Genomic DNA, 14,711 nt, shown 5'->3' with positions numbered 1-14,711 from the left:
CCCTCCCTGCACAGAACCCCCTTGTCCACTGGCAGACACAGGGGGAGGCAGCCGCGCTGCGGGAAGGGCTGGAGCACGCAGGGAGCAGGTCTGGGATGCGGGCAGCGGGGCTGGCTGAGCACACGGCAGCGGCACAGCACAGCCATCAACAAACAGCTCACAGAAACCTCGGAGCCTCCCCACAGCACCGGGGAAAATGCGGGCCACATAAAGCTCGTTATTCCTTGCAAGAGAGTGCAGTTAGGAAAAGCAGGTCCTGGGCCACTCGGCCTCCTCCTTTACCAAAAGCTGGCTGAGAAGCCTGTTCCACAAATCAGTATGGGACAGGGTTATCGCCAAGGGAGCACCGTCATGAAACATTTAGAGTAAAGCAACAACCTACCTTTATAATTGCAGCCAAAAGGAACTAATTTATTTTTAAATATAAAAACCCAACAACAAAATGTTTGAGAAATTAGGAAAGAAAGTCCATTTGTTTGCCATCTCAAAATTACATGGAAATAGGCCCTAGGAACAAGTGAACTAGAATAAACCAGATGATTGTTAACGCTTCATGAATAATGACAAAAGAGGACAGAAGTCAAATGCCCAGCGCTTAAATGCTAAAGAAACTTTCACATGAAACCTGCAGCACAGAAGAAATGGACACGTCAAGAATTTTGCACAAAACAACTCCAGCAGAAAGATGTCAGATGTTGCCCTGGTGCTGCTTCTCATCCAGCTCTCTTGCACGTAACTCATCACACCTACAGTGACCTCAATTATTTCATGTGTGAAGACATAATATTCCCACAGCAACCACAGTCATCAATGCAAGTTTCCTGGTGAAAAATAAAACAGCAAGGGAGAAATCAAGCTGCTGTTTGGAGTGACTTCAAACACAACCAAAACCGTGGCTGAACTTCCTGCATCCAGTAACAGTACTTAAAGTAAATTTGCTTTTAAGTACTGGGATATTTCGATTTAGGAGAAAGGCAAAATTTTCCCTTATTCTAAGTTTTAAAACTCAAAGGGCAAAACAATATTGGGAATATCATCAGCTTTGAGTTTTGCTGTCTCAATTATCAGACTACAAAAAGACTGGCGCTGTATCTCTAATGGAAAGTTTTTGTTCAAGTGATGCATCATGACCCCACTCACCCTCTATTTACTTGTCAGTGCCTTTAGAATTGCAACTCAAAAAAGAAAAGCCCAAAGGAATGGTCAAGGTTCAGTTATTTTGGCAAACCATTACTGAGAAACCTTGGAGCAAATTTTCTTTATTTCACACTGACACTCTGATCAGGTGTTTTCAGGGCACGACTTGCTCAGTCTCATAGGTGGGCAACATTATTCTACAAGTCAGAATTGTGACAGTATCCAAGCACCAAAAGCCAAGCTCCAAAGATGTACTTTATTTCATTATAAAGCAGATTTTTTAGGCATTATTTCTTTTTGTGAACATCCACTGTATGGTCCTGCTTTGAGGAAACAGCTGTTTGATAACAAAGATTTACCACTAGACCACAAAAATACAGATGCACAGAACAAGTGCTGCTTAGACACAGGAGAGCAAATGCTCTAAACTGCAACCAGTTCAAACAGATATGACCAAAAATAGAAGTACAGCTCCAGCCCAGCCAGAGCAACATGCACAGAAGTGGAGTCTTTTATATCAAAACAAAGTTTGTATTGGGCTTCCTGGAAAAACGACAACAACAAAAAATCCCCAAAGCAGAATTGTATCAGAACCCTTTCCCTCTCCTTTTAATGCCACTTTTTGACTGTCCCCATTTCACATCACAGTTATACTGTGGTGCACTAGCACTTCATGAAAAACAGAAAAATGATTGAATGTAGTGTGACATCATAGTGAATGGCTGACAGTGATCATTTCATGGGTGCTTCATCCCAATTCTTTTATTCCTTTTCCAATTGTGATCCTCATCCCGGGCATTTGACTTCCATTGGTAGGTGCATCTCATTCCACATTTGCAGATTTCCCACGTGCTTGGTACCTGGGCTCAGGGTATTAACAAGGGTTTCTGGATGTCATCTTTACTCCTTGGGTGTGTAACGGAGTCCCTCAACTCCAGCAGGAACAGTGACTCACATACTGTCTGCCCAACATGTAAAAATGCACAGAAGCATGTTGATGCAGTGTAAAGAAAAGTTCCAGCATTACAACTCCTTCTGGTTTCCATGTTGTCCAATACTGATTAAGGAAAAGTATATTTACAAGACTCATGCACAAATATTTGCATTTGGTCCTAGGCACCTGATTAGTACTGACAACCTAAATTACAATGGAAAATTAAGTTTTATTCTTGTCCAGTACAGCCTTAACTGTAAACTCTCCAATGTGAAAGTGTGATCTTCAAAAAAGGAATCCAATACCTTCTGAAAGAATATTTTCCTATGTACCACTCAAATCCAAGAGATTATAGGATGGGAAAGCCTTCTACATAAGCCCCGTAGTGGAGTTATCTGACAAGGGTCTCGTATCTAGATCTACAAAATCAGACAAGTAGCATCCATTCTTTCCACTCTTTTGTGGTAATGAGACTCAAAATTCACTAGATATGAGTAATCAGATAACATCCTGATTGCTATGAGACCAGAATTCATTATCAAGGAGAGAAACTTCACTCTAGCAAAGAGCACAAGCAGGTTTATATCTAAGCAGCCATAACACTCATTCCTTTCAGCCAGCATCAGAACTAGAAGTACAGCCACTAATGCAATAAAGACTAATTAGAAGGCTTTACAAAGTCGGTTTAACCAAGTTTCAAAGTAGCAACTCTTAGGCACAGGTTCTGGCAGAATCTAGATTTACCTGAGTTTTCTGCTTATGGAGGAGACATGGTGGGAAAGGACACATTCCTTTCTTACACAGAAACTTGAAAACAGTCTCAAGCCAATACTCAACAGCTGACAAGGTCTAATGTAGTAATTACAAGACAAAACATTTTGAATTAGAGATATCATTTAGTAAAAAGAAACAACTGCCTTTCAAATCTGCCATACTGAAATAAAACCCCAAACACATGAAACACCTTTTGTGCTTACAACCGTAATTATGGAAATTGAGCATCAGATGGAGAGGGTTTTTTTTTACCATTACTGCAAAGGAGCTGCAAAAACAAGTTAAATGGAAAAAAAAATCCTTTCCAAGTATTCATTTAACAAACATTAATTAAAACCTTTAAAGGCTGCAGGTTACGAAATGTGAAAGGGGCTCAAAAAATTTTCAGGAGTCATTGAACTAAATCCAAGTCAGAAAGCTGACTCTCCTAACACATAATTAAAAAAAATTTTCTTAAAAAAATTTTTTGCACATCTTCCTCGTCAATTTATAAAATGCAAACAGTATGCTAGAAAAGTTTGAACGTAAGGGAATGTGCTTTGGAAACATTATTAAAATATGTGTTTCTATAGAATGACACTATCAAGTTTATGATACTTCTTTTCACCTGACTGGCTACACTTTGAGAATGTCCCTCCTCTCTTTCCTGGGTCCATGAGAAGCTAGGTTTAGAAAAGCAGAGCTCCCATACTGCCAACTTCACTCTGTTCCTTTACAAAAATTTCAAAGTACTGATAAATGATGGTGACAGCGAGCAGAATTCCAGTTCCAGAGCCAATTGCCCCAAGGAAGTCTGCCAGCACAGAGAGGGCACCGATACAGAGCCCACCAAAGGCAGCAGCTGTGGGGATGTACCTGTAAAACACGACATGAGAAAGGGGCCATTAGAGTTTGCTCACACAGTAACAAAAAAGTCAATGGCAGAACAGCCTCTTCTCTTGCAGGTCTGCAATCAAAGGTTAGGAATATGCAATAATGCCAGTACACTGGGTAAGGAAATAAAATGCTCAACCTGACTGGAGAGGAAAAAATGCTACATTAAGAGGAGAAGTTATTACAGCCCACCATGCAATTATGCACACATATTAAACCTATGGCTACTGGCTCTTGAAATCCTCTGTAGATGACTGAAATCCAAAGTTACAGTAACATTAACACAAAGGGTACATAGGTCCTATCCTGAAATCTGAAAACCTCAAGACATCAACCCCTGCCCTCCTCTGCATCTAGATTTAAGTAACTACTTGTTTTAGAAGCAAGGTCTGCATGAAAACAGTACTCAAGACTAATAACACATGAAAAACTACAGTAAGAAAATACTTCTGAGTCAGCTTGAAGTAGTAAAGTACACTGAAATGCTCATTATTAGCTACTCTGAGAAGAGTATATAAATGAAAAAATAAAATAGGAAAATAAAAGGTCCAGAATTTAGGGTAAATTCTTTAAATGCAAGGCAAAAATAAGCTGTACTGTCAAGTCTTCCATTAAATGAGATAATGTTCTATGTCTCATGAATGTAATATCAAATCTGAAATAATACCTGTGTTCTAGGATCTAGAAAATGGAATTCAAAGCAACTTTGCCATGTGTTTGCCCATAACACTTTGCATGACCAGCCAGTGAATATGTAGCTCACCTGTTGAGTTCATGTACCATTGAAGTTTCTCTGTGACCTCGCATTACCATTTGCTGCTCTTTCAATTGCTTGGCAACCTGTATTGAATCAAGGAATGCAGAAAGTTTAGTGCCATTTACCAAGGCCATGGAATGCAGTACTGTGGGAAAACAGAAGCAAGACATAGCAGTAAATGGTGGAGGGGTTGGGCGTTTTGTATTGTTTTAGATTGTGTTTTACATTATTCATCTGAGTTTAAAATATCCAGTATTTTAACTTCAGATAAATTACAGCCACGGGCACTTTTCTACCTGTCAATTATACAAAGCTTTCTGGATAATTCTAGTCCTACTGAGAAAAGGAAAATTTGGATACTGGTAGGCTCATGCATAATTCAATCCATATTTTGTAATCTACCCTTCCCCTGATGAGGGTTTTGTAGATGTTGCAAAACCATTCCTTGAAGTGTTCATCCCGTTTCAGTTTCCTGCATTCAGTTGAGTCAACTATTTATTTGTGGAGCCACACTAGAAACTAGGCTTAGAATCTCTTCTTGGAACATTATTCTTAAACTGGATTTCTGGTGGCACAGGGTTACAGCAGAGACCTGCAAACACTACTAACAACTGTGAGTAACAAACTCTAGCAGAGGAACATGAAGGTGCTCATCACTGACTCCATGCCCTGAGAAAACACGCTTTCAGGTGAGTAAGCTGCAAATTTTCCACCACACAGTGATTTAAGTAATGATTTCTAAAAACCTGACTGTGCATGGCTGTGAGTGCCTCCCTGCATGCCTGAGAAACAGCAAGATGCAAGTCCAAAACAAGAGAGTGCTCACACTCTTACAGTAACTGTGCAATTACTTATTTGTTAAAAGAATTGATTAAATCATTCCATACGGCTGCCACACTTCACCTCCTATCCAAAATCACACATTACAAATATACCACAATGGCAGCTATTTTCCATTTTGTTTTCCAGCTCCAATTTCAGGATAATATAGTTCCTGAATGTTAAACATCCTGTAGCAAATGGAATTTTTAAGAAGCTAGCCTCAGGTACATTAATGCACTGCACTTTATTCTCCACTGTTGGTGCTCTCAAGTTAAAAATAAGAACTCCTAGTTAATTCTCCCACAAAGGAAGCTCAGAACTCTCTGTGTCAGGAATGGCTGTGTGAACTTTACCTGCAAGCTTTTAAGTGGCAACTGCCTTGAACACAGTGCACCTGTCATGTGGCACTGAAAGAGTTTCTACCTTTCCTGTTACCTTTCCTGCTCTCACACTGATGACGTTTCTATGTTCTACATTTCTTAATTCCAATGAAAGCAATTTATGTTTTGATGTTTTGAAAAAGAAGTAAACAGGAAAAAATTACCTCCATTCTATCCTAATTTTTCCCAATTAAAAAGTCCCTGATTACACAAACAATGAATATTACCAACAAGATTACCAGCAGAACAGCTTTTTCAGAAGGAAGTTAGTCTTATTCTTACAACAGCCCATCTGTTTTCAACATGTAACCTTGCATAATTTGTCATTTGAAACTTACATCTTTGGCAGAGGAGCCAGAGACTTCAATCCATGTCTTAGAGAAGAAAGCACAGGAGCCCAACATAAATACAATATAAACAACTGCATGTACAGGGTCTTCCAATACTGAAGAAAAGGACTCTGGAGGTGACAGGTAATAACAGAGTCCACCAACTGGATAAGCACGAGCAGGGCCTCCAGATGATGTGTCCTGGAAGAAGAAAGCAAGCAGTCAGTCACCAATCTTTTCACTATTTCTTAGCCATTAAGCCAAGCCTTAGAAAAGTTTGTATCACCTTTGTGTCACTTTGCATCATTACTACTGCAGCAGCACACACATTTACATTCATCACACCAAGCCTCATATGCTACCACGAATTCAAACAAATTACTAATTTAAGAGTTTCAGTGTGCATGACCACCTATCAAAGCATGTCTTAATATTCAGAGACCATCTCTTCAACCCCACATTTCAATGGTGCCTTTGTGAAGATGTATGCAAGATGAGAAGGGATACTCACAGACCAGGTGCCCAGCAGGCTGACCAGCAAGTTGCCACTGAAGCGGGCAGAAAGCATCTGGGAGATGACGTACAAGTTTGACACCAGGGCAGACTGGAGAATAATGGGAATGTTGGAAGTGTAGAACAGCTTGATAGGGTAGGTGTTGTACTGGCCCCGGTAGCGAGCAGATTTGATAGGAAGATCCACTCTGAAGCCCTGAAAAGTTTTCAAAAGAAAGTCTCCCATTACATGTGGACATGAACCCTTACCAGAGATCATAAACTGCAAGTGCAAGGCCTTGACAGCAACAGAAGAAACCTGCAATTCTGTGCAAGTACAAATACTCTGCCCAGAGGGCTCTCCTCTCCATGAGGAGAGCAAAGGGTCTGCAAGCCTGCATGATTGTCTAAACACACACCCACACACAAGAAAGTATCAAAGACTTAGACATCAGAAGAAATCTGAAGTTTCAAGAAGACTGAACAAAGCATCCAGGAAAATAAACATTAAAACTTCCTATATTCTTCAGCAACAAACAGTAAGAGGCACACAGGCCTAAAAATTTAAGTGTTTCCCAGTAAAAAGCAATAGCTTTTGGGTTACACAACATCACATGCACACATGTACCTGGGGTATTTTTATTTGTTTTTTGTTTCTTTTTTCAGAGACCAAATTAAGTCTCAAGTCTTCTGTGTGACTACAGTAAGAATGGAAACAGATTGAGAGAAGGCAGTGTATAATGAACATCCAGATGCTGCAGATACAAAAGTGAGCCTTGTGAATATATAATTTCTTGTAGAAGGAAGTAAATTCAGACCTACTTCCATATAGTTTTAAAAGCCCCATTATTCCAACTGACCTGGAAGTAAATGACAATTGCAAAGACAAAGATGGTGGCGATCAGATTCATGAGGTTGGGAAGGTTCTGACGGTAAAAGGCCTCGCGAAGAGCTCGGACTTTGTCTGTGCGAGTAGCCAGAAGATGGAACAGAGCAATGATGGCTCCCTCAAATTCCATGCCTTGGAAAGGGAAACAAAAAGTTAGGTGAGCTGTGATTATCTCCAAGCTCCAGTGTTTTGGCCCATTAAGCATACTTCTGAACTACAGGATCCAGAATGGGATTTCTCTGAGTCTTTTGCATCTCAAGCATGTTCTCAGGCTTTTATACTGTCACCCTTCATATCAGCTATATTATTTCCAAGATTTTTTTTAAAAAACTCCTTTTATAATGGCCTAGAAACTAAATCATAACCCAGCATGGGATAACTTTATTGGTCTCTAGAAACACTGACAAGCACCAAGTTCTTTCCTTCCTTCTCCTGATGAAAAAAACCCGTAAACTTAGAGGGAAGCATCAGGCTTTTTAGTGTCAGTTATGGTGAGACACAAGTTATTGTCTGGATTACAGCAAATGGCATAACCTCACTTCTGTCTTCTAATATACAGCAGCAAACAGGATCATTTCCAGTGGAGTTTGGAAAATAAGATCTTTAGGGCAAAGTGTAAAAAAGGCAAGAAGCAGAAAGAAATAGCTAATATTTGGTCAGTAAGTTGGACAGTAACCATAATACAATGGCAGTCTACTGCTGCTCACTTTTAATGAAGGCACTCTAAGAAATTCAAGTTCAGTAAATATCTTGTGAGATACTACAAATTGAGAAAAATAGTCTTTGTGCTTGCACTTTGCACAGCAGCACCTACTGCGTTAGCAAGATTCACTACAGAGCCAAGATGACAGTAACAGCATTTGGCATTAAGTTAACAGTGGGAAAATAAAAAGAAACAAAAACGTTGCCTTTTTGTACAAACTTTTGGTAAAGAAAAGACTGTGCCATATTACCTCGTCCAGTGTTCACTGTGGTGGGGCTGAATGCTTTCCACACAATGGTCTCACAGATATTGGTAGCAATGAAGAGAGAGATGCCAGAACCAAGACCATATCCTTTCTGGAGCAGCTCATCCAAGAGCAGAACTATCAAACCAGCAACAAAAAGCTACAGTAAAAAAAGAACTCAAGCATTAGTTACATGTCTTTTTCATTTTGTTGAAAAAATAATGTGTATTAAAAAATTAGACTATATGTGAAGAAGTAGGTACACTTGGGCCTTTTTGCTCTGCATGTGGGACAGCCTGTCCATTAGGCTGATTTTTTGACCCTTTCAGGGGAAGAGTAAGTAGAAAAGACTAGAATTTACCTGGATTGTGATAAGCAAGCAGATACCAGCACCCATCTCAGATGGGTCTCCATACATTCCAGTCATTACGTACACAATAGACTGTCCAATGGTAATGATCATTCCAAACACTACAGAATAAAAAGAAAAAGTATGTATTTGTTCTAGATATTTATGTCAGTGGGCAATTAGAGAAATAGAAATCACTTCTTTGTAGAGAATCTTGGTTTCAGCTGAGATAGAGTTAATTTTCTTTGTAGTAGATGGTAGAGTGCTATGCTTTGGATTTTCCATGAGAATAATGCTGATAACAGGCTGATGTGCTGCTGTTTTAGTTGTTGCTCAGCTGTGCATACCCCAAGTCAAGGACTTCTGAGTGTCCCCTGCTCTGCCAGCCAGCAGGTGCACAAGAAGCTGGGAGGGAGCATGACCAGGACAGCTGACCCTAAGTGGCCACAGGGATATTCCACACCATAGAATGTCAGGCTCAGCACATCATCTGGGGGGACTGGCCAGGAGGGGCTGATCACTGCTCAGGATCCCTTAGCAGGTGGTGAGCATTGCACTGTGCATCACTTGTGAGGTTTTATTCCTCTCTCTCCTTTTTGTTACAGTTGTTATTGCTATTATTATATTGTACTTTGTATCAGTTACTGAACTGTTTTTATTTCAACCCACGAGTTTTAGTATTTTTTTTCTGATTCTCCTTCCCACAGGAGAGATCAAGCAAGTGTCCCATGTGATACTTAGTTGGCACATGGAGTTAAACCACAACATTTGGGAAAGAATACATAAGTCATTGGATGTTTAAATTCAAGAGCAAGTTAACTTTGTTGTTTGAAATCTGGCACTGAAAATAGAAATATACAGAGATAGCTCAGAAACAAATGCACTTAGGAGCAAGTGGGTTTGGTTACCAAAGGCTGCTTTAGATACTGAAAACTCTGAGGGTGTTAAGATATTACTGTAGCAATTTATGATTTTTTCCAGTACACATATGAGTAAATAGTGCACAGCATCAAATAGCTACAAAACACCCAATTTCTTCTGGAAGTCATTATCAACTGACCACAGAGACCCCTTATTGATGAGAAAGACCCATGCCTGGAGCTGCAAGGTATAAACAGCTACAACCAACATCTTAATCACCATGAAATACTCAGATTAACACTGATCATCACAGTTCAAAAGCTGAGTCTCCACAGACTCTACATTGCTTCACTTATCTGGGGAGCTTACAGCAGCAATGCCAATTGCACCAACACTTTTCCTTTTCACACCTTTCTGAAGCTTAACAGCCAATAAGGCAGAGAGCTGCCAGTAAAGACTGATGAAATACAGGTATCTGCAGCACACATGACAGAAACTCACAAGTCCAGCTGCACCATTCATCCCATGGTAAATTCACACTTTCCACTGTTTAGGTGAGATACTCTAAACCACCAGTGCTCAACATGAGCAGTTACTCACATTTCTGGGCTCCATTGAAGAGAGCTCTGTCCTTTGGGGTGTCACCAACCTCAATTATCTTGGCACCTGCCAAGAGCTGCATGATGAGCCCTGAAGTGACAATGGGCGAAATGCCCAGCTCCATCAATGTTCCTGCCAGACACAGGAAGAACAGGGAAATTCAAAGTTAGTTTTTATCAACGTTTACATCACAATGAAGAAGATCTAAAACTCCAGATCTCCATAAATGTAAAAAATTCTCAACGATAAGACGAGTTTGTTAGAAGTCAGTTGGATATGTAGTACTCCTCAGTACCTCAAAAATACTGTGTCCACTGAAAAAGACTTTTGCTGTCAAGAATATATTTACTCTGCATAAAACAAAGTATGATATAAACTGATAGCTCAAATGATAAAGTGAACTCAGGAAACAGTCACCATTCTTAATTCATAGCTGCATTAGAAACAGGAATTTATATAAACTATCATTAATTTTAACCTTCATACCTGCATTAGAAAACCTCTACAAGAAACTGAAATTTACATAAACCACTACGCATTTCAATCTCAAAGAAGTCGCCCAGGAAACCACAGCACTCAAGGAATGATTTTGAAACATAGTCTTGAAGACTGCAACGGCAGCAATGCAGGCAATAAGGAAATATCTCTTCCCTAACCATTTCCCTCAAAACAAAAAAAAAAAAAGCTCAATTTTTGCGCATATAATAGATTGCACACAGTCAACCATAAACTCATTTTGTCCAGAAAGTTGTGCCTTTCTCAATACCACACTGGTTTACGACTTTAAATAATATAGAAAAATTACTTTTCACTCTCCACTTCAGTTTTTATATTCATTACAATGGGACGGAATGCAAGCCCAAGACTATTTTGATTCAAGCTAAAAAAAAAATGCCCATCTGAAAGTCTGGCCATACCTCTATTTGATGCCAAAATCACTCTCATCCAGTAGAAAGGATCTGCAGAGTCTGATGACATAATGCCAAATAAGGGAATCTGCATTTCCAACCAAGAGATTAAATTAGAGACTTCATAACATCCTTTAAACATTTCAGCTCTTCCTTAAAAAGGGAAGGAAACATACCTGGCAGCATACTAAGAAGATGAAGAGTGTGATAGCTGTCCATAGTACCTTTTCCTTAAATTGAATCTAAAGGAGAAAAAACACAAACCAAAAACCAACAACAGATGATAAAGCTGTCAAGATAACAAGACCTAGTCCATCAAGCAAACTTTCATAGTAGCACACTTGATCTTCTTGTGGAGGGACAAAGTACAGAAAACCCTAAAAAAATAATGTTCTGTTCATCCCTTTCATCCCACATAAGACCAAGGAAAGCTACAAAGCTTTATTCAAAATTTAATCCAAATAAACAAGCTTATGTCAATGCAAGGTTATTCTAGTATTTTCATAGAAATGAGTCTTACATTTTCATGAGTAAGAGCTTATGATGAGAAAAAAAACAGTAACAGGGAGCAGCTTATCTTCAGCAAATAATCTTAGATCAGAGCTTACAAAGCAAAGATTTTCAAGTTGCTGCTTTAACTTACTCTAGTTTGCACTTCAATCTGAACTGCCTTCAACATCTCACCATGCACTGCTGTGACATAAACAAATCTGCCCAACTGAATTTATTCTTGTTCAACCACATCCACATGGGATGCACCATATGTGCACTCCACTAAAAACAACTGTACCTAAAAGTGCCACTCCCCCATCAGGGAAGAAACCCCAAATCCCACAAATGCACACTCCAAATATTTTATACCACACAAATACAAACCTAGGAAAAAAAATTTTAATAACCTACCTTCCGTTCTGGCTTTTGAATTTCAGGCAAAATAACACAGAATGGCTTGATCACTTCAAGGAATTTTACTGTACAGAAATAAGTTAAAAGACAAAGTGAACACACAGATGCAATGAATACTGGAAAAGGCCCAAGCTGAATTCAATTTGGATATGTACTCTATATAACAAAAGTCCCAGTTGCATCAATTCAAGTTAGTCTACAGAACATCTCATGCCATGATCCTCTCCTAGCCAAAAAGACACATCCTCAGATCAGAAGTCTGTCTTAAGCAGGGAGGTCTGAATTTGAAGAAGAGTTAATTCTAAATCTGCCAGGACAAATTTAAGGTTGCATCCGGCTTTTGGACTGATCTGAACTAAGAAGAGTACAGCAGTGCAGAACTGAGATTACTGGTGCCTTTCCAGTTTTTCATGGAAGGCTGCAACTTCAGCGACAACTTAGTAACGCTTTAAGACCAACCCACAAAAGATATTTTCCTAATTTCAAACAATTATGTCTGAAAAGTTACACTGGACCGCGACATTCAATTTAATGCAAATCAAGCAACATCTACAACATCTACAGGAATACAGCAACCGACTAAGACGCTTTCCACGCAGCTTTTTCTCGAGGGATCCTGCAGATTCACATTGATCGGATCACTCTGGGATGCAAACACAGTTTGTAACTCCCTCTGACAATGTCCCTGCAAGGGTCATGCCCGAGCTGACGTCCCGCCGCCCCCACCCCGATACCGCGCCCGGCACCCTCAGCCTGCCGGGGCCGGGCGGAGCGCCGGGCACGGGGCACACGACGCTGGCTCCTTCGCCGGGATGAGCTGCCACCCCCGGGAACGGCGCTTTCCCGGCCAGAGGGGAGAAGCAAGAGCCCAACGGGAGCCGCTAAAGCTGGGGGTCCCCGGTACTCACTGCCCATGGCGGCGCCGGCCGAGCAGCAGCAAGCGGCGGCCGCGGAGGAGGGACACGTCAGGCTCCGAGCGCGGCCGCCCCCTTCCGCTTCCTGCCACGCGCCGCGTCCGCCGCCGCCGCTACGCATGCGCCGGGCCTCAGCCACGCCATCCTTCGCCTACAACTCCCATCGTGCTCTGCGGCCAGAGAGGAAATATGACCTCCATGGCGGAGCGCGGCTTGCTGGGAGTTGTAGTCTTGCGTCTCCCGCCATCTTGATGTGGCATGGGACTGGCTCCTGTGCCAGGTTGTGTTTTAGCTACCAGAAAGCGTAGCGCTGGTTTAAGAGATTTCAACAGATAAATACATAAATAAGCACTTAAAATTCGTTTCCTGCTTATGTGTTTTTGTAGTGGGACATTGTAGGCCTTGCTCTTCAGTGAGAACCTCCTTGCACCTGCTGCACAACACGTGCATCACTCGGTAGAAAGAGTGGCTTTGGATAAACGCCTCAGCTGCCTGTGGCCATTCAGAAGTGACTTGTGTGTGTAGCTGGATCTCTGGACTCTGTAGCTGATGTAGACACAAGTGGAGAAATACTCTGCTTACCTTACATCTCTGGAGAAATTACTCTGCTTATCTTAAATTTTCAGATGAGATGAATCATCCTCCAGAGGCATTTATTACAAAGAGAACTAAGGTGACAACTTCAGCCTAGATACCGGTATTTTAGGTGTCTGATGTCAAACAGCTCCAGGTGTCAGTGTCCCACAGTTCCTGCCTGCCCTAGGCCGTGTGTAACACACCCAGATCCTTAAAGTACGAAACATTGGTGAAAATGTTTGAAAAACGTGAAAAATGAAAGCTTTGAGCTGCACATCAAGGAAGTCATGAGGCATCCACAGGTCGCTGTGTCACCCAGCAGCCCCAGCCGGGGAAACGTGCTCACAGTGGCCGATTGTTTGAGGTGTTCCTTTCTCAGCACCTCTCAATGTCCTGTGAGCTTTCCAGGCCTCTGCAGGGACACTTATCAGCAGTGTGAAAGGGAAGGTAAACAGAAGTCAAGGGAAAGATTAAAGCAAACAGAGGTGCTAATACAAAGCAATTAAAGTCAGTGTATACACTCTATAAAACACATGACGGTTTCCACAAAATCTCCCTGGTAATTTCTGAGCACTTAGGTATGCTTTGTTTGATTATTTCATCCCCACTTTTCTGAGATTAATTTAAAAGACCTGCCCTAATTCCTGTGTAATTTTTTTTTACTGTTTTTTTTTTTTGTTGGACTGTATATTTGCCCTTCTCCAGGCTTCTGAAACCATGCATCTCATCTGTGAGTTATTGAAGACATCTGCCAATGGGTGTGAGAAGGTTTTAGTTCTTGTCCAGGGTTCCTCATTTCAAATTATCCACTTTATTGAAACTGGTTTTAATCCACACATTTCTAATTAGAGATAAAGCAACTGCTTTCCAACTGACATGCTGTCTTGCAGAGTTGATTCAATAATGTTTTGACTTAGTAACGTGGACACTGTTGGTTTATCAGAGCTGGTAAGTCTGGGAGAACCAGCAGTGGTTCTGTGGAAGTCTGGATAGGGAAGCACAGCAGTGATCAGGGGATTAATGGTAGAAACAAGCAACAAGATGCCAGAATTTGCACAGTCACACATGGTTTTTGTGCTAGTAAACTTTGTCTGTGCCATAAAAATAGAGAAAAATATTTAATAGGCTGCTATGTGCATGGCTCACCTGTCAGCCTTCTTGTGTTCCTGTTTATATTATTTTTAAAATAATTTTAGACAATAAGAGAATTTGATTGTCTACTGTAAAAAATGTATAATTACACAGAATTGTCTACTTAGGGAG

At 40.8% G+C, this 14,711-nt stretch overlaps 1 protein-coding gene across 1 annotated transcript; it reads right to left on the bottom strand.

The window, feature by feature from the left end:
* Positions 1-1,374: 1,374 nt before the first annotated feature.
* On the bottom strand, positions 1,375-12,953 carry SEC61A1 (SEC61 translocon subunit alpha 1). The gene is made up of 12 exons (XM_014871859.2): positions 12,867-12,953; positions 11,956-12,023; positions 11,229-11,294; positions 11,062-11,140; positions 10,145-10,276; positions 8,696-8,805; positions 8,341-8,494; positions 7,359-7,519; positions 6,518-6,715; positions 6,016-6,207; positions 4,482-4,558; positions 1,375-3,700 (listed from the first exon to the last, which is right to left on the bottom strand). The coding sequence occupies exons 1-12, from the start codon at positions 12,871-12,873 to the stop codon at positions 3,514-3,516; spliced, it is 1,431 nt and encodes a 476-aa protein (XP_014727345.1). The 5' UTR covers positions 12,874-12,953; the 3' UTR covers positions 1,375-3,513.
* Between the last annotated feature and the right edge of the window lie 1,758 nt (positions 12,954-14,711).

The sequence above is a fragment of the Sturnus vulgaris genome, chromosome 11 (assembly GCF_052056855.1).
Source record: "Sturnus vulgaris isolate bStuVul1 chromosome 11, bStuVul1.hap1, whole genome shotgun sequence".
Lineage (NCBI taxonomy): Eukaryota > Metazoa > Chordata > Aves > Passeriformes > Sturnidae > Sturnus > Sturnus vulgaris.
Note: the sequence above shows the minus strand (reverse complement) of the source record. Positions and strands in the feature narration are given on the sequence as shown.

Coding starts and splice junctions, on each gene's coding strand:
- SEC61A1 (XM_014871859.2), bottom strand. Junction 11,295..11,955: donor TTCAAAAGCCAGAACGGAAG/GTAGGTTATTAA, acceptor TTTCTCCTTTAG/ATTCAATTTAAGGAAAAGGT. Junction 6,716..7,358: donor CAATTGTCATTTACTTCCAG/GTCAGTTGGAAT, acceptor AAAACTTTTCAG/GGCTTCAGAGTGGATCTTCC.